General features: G+C 34.0%; 1 protein-coding gene across 1 annotated transcript in view; it reads left to right on the forward strand.

Annotated features, from left to right (window-relative positions):
• The window catches only part of LOC133338010 (replication protein A 70 kDa DNA-binding subunit-like), a 31,024-nt gene extending 22,330 nt beyond the window's left edge, over window positions 1-8,694 (forward strand). The window contains exons 2-6 of the mRNA XM_061546197.1: window positions 6,750-7,464; window positions 7,863-7,924; window positions 7,995-8,247; window positions 8,318-8,512; window positions 8,581-8,694. Coding sequence (XP_061402181.1) covers window positions 6,750-7,464; window positions 7,863-7,924; window positions 7,995-8,247; window positions 8,318-8,512; window positions 8,581-8,694 — 1,339 coding nt within the window. The remainder of the gene's footprint in view (window positions 1-6,749; window positions 7,465-7,862; window positions 7,925-7,994; window positions 8,248-8,317; window positions 8,513-8,580) is intronic.
• Window positions 8,695-8,919: the final 225 nt, after the last annotated feature.

Genomic DNA, 8,919 nt, shown 5'->3' on the forward strand with positions numbered 1-8,919 from the left:
TCAGCGTATTTGGGAACATATTATTGTAATTTGCACTGTTATTGTATTGTACCGTTGGCCTAGTTTGACGTCTCGGCTGAAATTTCTGCCTAATTTCTAAGAACTTCTTGCTTGCAGGACAATCCAAAAAAGTTGATTTGTGCGGACCAAAGCAGTTAGCACATTTTTCTATTAAAACTTTACAGTCAGAAGCATTATGGTTTCCAGCACAATTGGCACAAAAAGTTTTAACGCTGCAGCGGTTTGATCCATGACCAAACATTTGACAGTTGTAACATCTCGTAAGTTGGTTTCTGTTAGGTTTTTGATATGATTGATATGTTTCAATGTAGAGTATCCCTGGCGCAGTTCCTTTAGGGAAATTGACATTCTTTTAAAATATACTACATATAGTACATTTTCTTGGGAAGTGTTTTGTACTTTTCTGGACACCAATTTGACGTCTAAGCTTTTCAATCCCATATTATAAGGTCCTTTTTTAATATATTTGGGTCCATTTTTTCCAAATCTAATAGTAAGGCTTTGTACGGTTTTTCGTGTTTTGCCGTATATGTAAAAAATTCTACACTTTGATTTTCCTTTAGAGCTTTGCAGACGGGATCGACATCAGCAGCGTTCGTTAAAAAAGTTTCAATCCAATTGAAATCTTTCTAATGGAGTAATCGTCTATTTTGAGTATTCTACATAACTCATGAATTTGTTCAATTTTGCACTTCAGTATGGTGATGGGTGGAACCTTAGCATTTATCGAATTATCGACAAGTATCTCATCATTATTGTTCTCATCTTCAATATCATCATCATCTAATGTTTGGAGAGGCAAATAAAAATTTTGGTTTTCTGCTCTCTGAGAACCACTTGGTGTTGCTTTTTTGCTCATTTTTGAACGCCTCGGAGAGGCAAGAACATCGTCGTCGCAGTGTCTTTTAATTTTGTTGTAAATATTTTATTCTTGTAAATGTTAAAACAGAGCACAAAACAAGAGTAACTGCACTTTTGCTATTTGTTGTAGGACTCAGTAATGTAAGTATGATTTAAGAAAACACGTCTGTATAGTATAAGCGGCACAATACGACTGTGATCAGCACTAATAATGCTCTAATAATCAATCCTCACATTAGGGAGGCTGATGATTTAAGGAGTTGGTTTTTAGAAGGTGGATCGGCGAACATTCACAGCAACGTAATTGAGTAAGTAATATAAATAAAATTGAATGTGTTTAATTATATTTATTACTAGCAAAGTGTCCGCTACTTCATATGCGGAAACGGTATAAAAAAATAATATTTCATATGGAAGTCGTGAATGCTGTATAATTTGTTGTACTACAGTTCTGAATTCCACCTCTATTCCTACATATAATATCGAGTTTATTACCATTTAGTACTCTTCATACACATAAGTACTATTTTCCGAAATCTCTTATTTCCATTACACAGATTAAAAATAGATCAGAATTCCAATTATATATTTACGAACACTTTCCATTTAGCACTTTTCAAACAACTAAGTACACATTTTTAAGAATACGTCCATACCATACTTTGGTACTTCTTTCTAACTCTCCATCAGTGACCCAATTCCAAATTTTAGGTTTTCTCAATCCGATACCCAAACCGAAATTTAATGCATTTGCTATTCTATTTACTATTATTACACCTAAATTCGAGTTTCCAAAGTTATCTCTATGGATCAATACTACACTTCAACAGTAATCTTTATTCCAACACTCGGGATTCAACCAAATCCAAATTGTTCGAATTTTTAGTACCTAACAGTAATCTTAGTTTCACCCGTCCAAATTGTACCAAATTTAGTACTTTTCGTACACATAAGTACAAATTCCAAATGCACCTGCACCATTTAGTACACATAATTCAATCTTCAACAGTAATCTTAATTCCAAATTTTAGGTTTTCAGTTCTATCCTTTCAAGCAAAATCTAAATTGTACTAAATTTTGTACTATATAGTACGTTTCGTAACTACGAATTTTCCATACTACACTCCAACTGTCATTTTAATTCCCAATTTGAAGACTCTAGCTTTACCTGTTCACCTAAATCCAACTAGCACCAAATTTAGTACCATTTAGTACTTTTCGTTCACATAAGTACGATTTTTTAAAGCTACATCAATCCTGTACTCCAATAGTAGTACTAGTTCCGATTTTCAGGATTCCATCTCCATACACTCAACTAAATGCAAATAGTAATAAATTTAGTACCATTTTGTACTCTTTATACACTTAAGTACGGATTTCTTAAACCATTTCCATACATCAACACCACTTCCCAGACTGTATTCTATAAAAATGTTCAAGATTCTACCTTTATATATGTTCAATATATATACAATTAGAACTGATCGCCCATGTGACATGTTCCGAGAGTTTTTGAATTCCCATACTTTTTTTGATTCCCATTTTGGGCAAAAGTGGTGTGCCCAATTTCGATCGAAAGTGCGACTCGAAACTTTAGCTTTGTTCAATATGTTACGAACTATGTTCACTAACTACCAACAAAAAACATATGTTTTTTAACGTATTTTCTATTTGTTTAACAACAAAATTATGAAAAACTGCAAGCTGGCTTGATAATTGCCCTGATTTGTACTAGAAGAAGGCTAATGATATTGGAACGTTTTAAACGACGTCGCCTTAGGGAATCTGTGTAAGTATTTCGATGTTTGCAAAGCTATGCAATCCTGAAAAGGTTGTCGAAATCGTAAACGTAGGAATGTATTGTTTAAAAAATCTGTCATGTCTGCCATATCTAGCTCACAAAATTCTAGCAATCTTTACGGCGGCGGAGGAGGCGGCAGTATAATGGGTATATGCTTTGGCAACAATCTGTTATCGAAATTTCCCCCTATAAAATGACAGCATCCATGGCCATTTTGTTGGCCTCACCATCCAAGTCAGCTGCGGGCTCATCGTCAAAGAAAAAATCCACAACATTCTCTTCGACGTTAGCATCCTCGTTAAATGCGACGGCGCCAGGAAATTAATGACTTTTTATTTTCATTAATTTTAGTATAAAATCTAATTTGAATACTAGGTTTTTTAATTAAATGTTGTAAAAACAAGTTAAATATTAAATCTGAATTCATTTTAAACTTGTATGTGCTCAGAAAAGCACGTACAATATCATTTCTTTTTCGATCCACAAGGCTACATGTGGTCGAATTGTATTCCCAATATTTTATTGGGTATTCGGAATGGAGCCCACAAAATGTGGGAAAATGTTTCACATTCGAGCAAACTCGAAATGCAGCACATGGGCGAATTATAGTAAAGTTTAGTACTTTTCGTACACTTATAGGTCGGATTTGATCCACATTTCAAATTTCAGAATTCTTCCCGTTCGCCTAATACAAAGGGCTCCATATTTGGTACATATTAGTACTTTTCGTACCCTTCTAGTTTCCCATTTCGTACACTCCTAGTTTCGAATTTCCAGAAACCCAGCCTTATCTCACGCCCAAAAACCAACAACAACCCACACTCAAAATTTCAAGCTTTCTTTCAGCATGATCTGTCATCTATTTTATATAATTGGGGTCGTACCTAAAACACATGTATTTCAATTAATGTTACCAAATACGCATTGCGTATACAAATATAAAGTTGACAATTTTCAACATTGACAGATAGAAATTCAACAGAAATTCAGTCATTGAAAAGTTTGTGTTTTTATAAAAGCAAAAATTTTTCGATTAATGAAAAAAACGTTGTCAACAAATTTCGCCGTTTTGAAATGGCACAGATGTAAATGAAGTCCATGCGTATTTGGGTAATACCATGATGCAATAATAAGGTGATGTATCAAAACAAAAACCTTTGTTTTTGTCTCGATTATCTGTCAATTTTTTCCATATAATATTTCAAATGATTGGCAACACTGCACATCGAATTCAAGTAGAAGTTAGCCACTTTGACAGTTAATCAAGACATCAGCTGCGCTAAATGGACTACCTATTCATTGTGGCATGGTACTACCCATGGCACAATGATTGGGTAGTCCATATATATGGAAAAAATTTACAGATAATCGAGACAAAAACAAAGGTTATTGTTGTGATACCTCACCTTATTATTGCATCATGGGTAATACGGACGGCTAACAAACCCCATAAATGTTAGTATTTTTGTGCGGAGCGCAATAAATTAGATATTGACTTAAGCTTCATTTACACGATTGAGGGTCTCTTCAAAATACTTAAAACTCGTGTAAACAGCAAAATTTATTAAACAAAACTTTTGAAGATTTTATTGTTGCCGTGTAAATACCCTTCAAAATAGCATCTGGCAATATTGATGACTAGAAATATTTTGACAGCATGTTCATTCTTCATCAATACATATCATATGGTTTTGTTTACACATTTTTATTGTGGCAATTTAATTAAATCAATTGCGAACTAAATTCTAATTAATGAATTAATATGAGTTGGCAAGTATTAAATATTTAATAACAATATATTTGTGATGAATTATATAAATATTTTTTTTTTTAATAGTGATAACGTTTATGATAACATGCGCTACAATCGCAAGCAACAAAAAATGTGGACAGGAGATGAACTGAGACTTTTAATCAAAATGGTTGAAGAACGCCCGCCGATATGGAACTACAAAATTGATGGATACAGAAACCGGCATGAAAATGAGAAGTGCTGGTTAGAAACTTCTGATGCAACCAATCATTGCGTAGCCGACTGTAAATCGCAATTTAAGGCTGTGCTATCACGTTATAATGTAAATTGTTATTTTTTGTTTTGTTCAAATTTACAAATATTATTATACATTAAAGGCGGAGCACAAAAAAATAAATTCCTCCAAAAGTGGACAAGGTGGCACTACGTATGTATCAAAATATGAATATTTTGCAGCTCTACACTTTTTAGATACTTTGAGATATCGTGGACCAGGAGGTACAGAATCAAACTCCGAGACCTTATCATGTTCATCTTCTGAGGATGACCAGTTTCAGAATTTGGAATCTCACTGTTCAATTGCAAGTTCTATTCATGCAAAGCGTAGAAAAGTACAAGAAGTTTACGAAAAACTTTGCCAATTACTATCCCAGAAAGAGTTCCAAGGAAAAAAGACATAAGTTGGCAGAAGAGCTATGGAGAGTATGTTGGGCAGCAGCTTTCTGCATATTCAGAATCAAATGCCCGCAAGTGAGTTTGAAATGAATGGTACTCAAATAACATTTGATGCATTTTTTTTTTTTATTTTCAGACTGAGAACTATAATTAATAATGCCATCGACTCATTTGAAGCAGAGGAAAACAATTAACTTTGTGTTATTTTGTATTTAATTTTAATATTTTATATGTGAACTGAATGCGATTTATTTTTAATACTTTAATCTATTGCTTTGCATAGAAACTGTATGTAATTTTAAGTTGCCAACTTAATGAATTGACCTTTTTTCTTTTAATTGGATTTTTTAATAAATATGCTTGTATTGACATGAAACTTCTCCTTGATTTGAAAAAAATATTCCGTAAATTCTTGTCGAATGAGCTTGGATGTATCGCTTTGGCATCCTTGGTTGCACAATGGTTGTACCGAAGATAAAATATACTCAGATCGCGCTTCTTCACGCCATCGTCCATCCGTTATAGACCCTCTTGTTTGTGCATATGTTCCACATTTGCGTTTGTTCAAAAAATTGGGTACATCACATACTGCGAGAACTACTTTGACAACATTTCGATGGGGAAAGTTCCATTGTTTTTCTGACAATGCGAAATCGGACTGATATTAATCGAATCACGGCTATATCTGGACAACCTGTCATTGAAAATGCTTTCCTTCGTGTTTTGATTTCGAGAAATATTATGGTTTCATAATATTGGAATTTAAGGGAAACGCATCATCTGCAACAATCACATATGGAATTGGTTTTGTCTGCAGAGCAGTGGTTTTGGATGCGGCAAATTCAACGTGTTATTATATAATCCATTCGATAGCGAACATCTACTGAATACACCGACATCGCACTCTCTACCGTTTGCACCACCGTCGATATAAACAAAATTGTAGTTTGCGTCCACAAGAACCATTAAAACAATGCTGTTTTTCTTTTTATAATTGAAATATGTGTTTTCACATTGAGCTGGTGCTATAATATCGATGTGTTTTCCATCTAGTGCCCAGATTGAATTGGGAAAATTCCAAGTTTTATTTATACTTTAGGAAATACCCTCCCATTCCTCTTCTGTTGCTGGCATAAATATATATTGTTTTACGTAATAAATTCGGGTTAACCTTTAAAAAATTATCTTTAAATACTTTACATAATGCAGTGCAGATGATCTCGATCTTGTAAACAAAAAATCACTATGTTATTCCCAGTCGTTATCCGGGGCATTTAGATTTCCTCATATTAGTATTGACCTTTTCTATTTATGGAGTGACTAGTTCAAGCAAATAATCTAAATCTTCTGGTGACATTCTCACAAATAAGTATTGTACTGTAAAAAAAAACATTTTATTTATTTTTAAGAATTGCTATTCGCAAAGAAATATATTTTTTATAAAAAAATGGTAATGTAGGTAAATGGTACAATCGAAATCATTTAAAATTATCGCTTATAGCGACCAATTTCGCCGGAGCATTGGCCGTCGATTCCGACTGTAGTAAGTAAATATAAACGAAAAAATATATCACAACATAAATGATTAGCGTAATATTTTGATACTCTTATAATTTGTTGTAAATCTCTTATATTTAGTACAGCCCCGAGACGGCGCGGCATAGGGTTGACAAGGCCGATTGCCAGTCTTAGTCCGTATCAGAATAAATGGGTTATTAAGGTACGTGTTACCGCCAAATCGCCCGTGCGTACTTGGAGCAATGCCAAGGGTGAAGGAAAACTATTCAGCATCGATTTAATGGATGAATCTGGTGAGATACGAGCCACCGCATTTCGTGAGCAGTGTGATAAATATTATATGATTGAGGTCGACAAACTCTACTATATCTCTAAATGCCAATTGAAACCGGCCAACAAACAATACAGTACACTGAAAAATGATTATGAGATGACCTTCACCAGTGATACAGTTGTCCAACCCTGTGAGGATGATGATGACGGTGGAGTACCGGTGATCAAATACGATTTAGTTCCCATTTCCCAGGTGGCTAATATGGAAACAAAAGCATCCGTTGATGTTGTTGGAATTTGCATGGATGTCGGCGAATTGCAGTCCTTTACGTCGCGTACTACAAATAAGGAGTTTAAAAAGCGCGATTTGACATTGGTGGATACCAGTGAAGCGGCTGTAACTGTCACCATATGGGGAGATGAAGCCGTCAATTTTGATGGCCACGAACAACCAGTGGTTTTGGTAAAGGGTGGCCGTATTAACGAGTTCAATGGCGGGAAGTCTGTTAGCATTGGTAATGGTTCGACTTTGAAAATAAATCCAGACATACCAGAGGGTCACAAGCGGCGGTATGAAATAAGTCCCCAAACAGAAAATGAAATATGTCCCTAATTTACATCAAAAATCAAAAAATTACATCACAATTACTCCTAATTTGATTTAAAGATTTCGATTCCATATAGAATTGTTCTTCATTCGGATGATTATGGTCAATATAAAGTTTTTTGCAAAAAAAAAAAAAAAAAAAACTATCAATTTTCTACATACCCTAGCTTAGCATGTTTTAATTCTTCATTCAAATTTTTAAACACTTTGGTTTTCAGATTTTTATATAAATCATTTTTTGTTATGACCGTAATTCTTGGAAAATATCAATTATAGTTTTTTTTGTTTTGTGTATAAAAAATTGGGGACTTATTCCATTTTCTGTTTGGGGACTTATTTCATACCGCCGTCAGAAGCTACGTGGTTGGTTTGATAATGGCGGTGGTGCCAACATAACCAATTCAGTCTCAGCAAGGTATGTCAAATGTTTGCAGTATTAAACATTTTTATTCTGTTATTAATTCTTGGAAAATATCTTATTTTAGAACCGGAGCTGGTGGTGGTTTCAGTACAGAATGGCGCACACTCCACGAAGCTCGAAACTTGGGTACTGGCGACAAACCGGACTATTTCCAAACAAAGGCCGTTGTACATTTGATTAAGAGTAATAATGTCTACTACAAAGCTTGTCCCCAACCCGATTGCAACAAGAAAGTTATCGATGAACAAAACGGCCACTATCGTTGCGAGAGATGTAATGCCGATTTTACCAAATTCAAATATCGTCTTTTATTCAAAGTTAGTAGAAAGCGAAGCATTTAAATTAGATACAAATTTGTAAAATCCATTATTTGTTATTTTTCTCCAGATGAGCATTGGTGACTGGACTTCAAATCGTTGGTTTATATGCTTTAGTGGTATGGGCGAACAGCTATTGGGGCGCAGTGCCCAAGAAATTGGTGAAGCATTGGAAAATAATCCCACAGAAGCTGAAGAAATTTTCACATCAATAAATTTCCATTCATATGTTTTCAAATTGCGTGCTAAAGTTGTAACCTATGGGGTAAGACATATTGTTAGATTTGATTTCAGAAAATAATAAATATATGTTTTTTTTTTAATTTTCAATAGGATATGAGTCGCAACAAATTAACCGTACAATCGGCATCTCCAATCAACTATAAAGAATATAGTAAATATTTGATTGACAGTCTGAAAGAAATGACTGGTATTAATAAGGCTTAGTTTTAGAATTACAAAATAATAATTATTTATTTACGCATCTTGAAATCGATATGATTTTTTTATTGTAATTGTTTATCATATTTTTGTACTGTTGTACTGTTTGTTGTACACCCGAACTGTTGTACTGTTTGTTGTACACCCGAAAAATTACATTGTAATTAAATATTATTTGAACTTAATTTTGGAGTTATATATTTTTAAAAGAACCGAAGAAGTTCTGAGAGG

This window comes from Musca vetustissima, unplaced genomic scaffold, assembly GCF_032173495.1.
Source record: "Musca vetustissima isolate MV318-11 ecotype Yass unplaced genomic scaffold, APGP_CSIRO_Mvet_v1 utg24174, whole genome shotgun sequence".
Taxonomy (NCBI): domain Eukaryota; kingdom Metazoa; phylum Arthropoda; class Insecta; order Diptera; family Muscidae; genus Musca; species Musca vetustissima.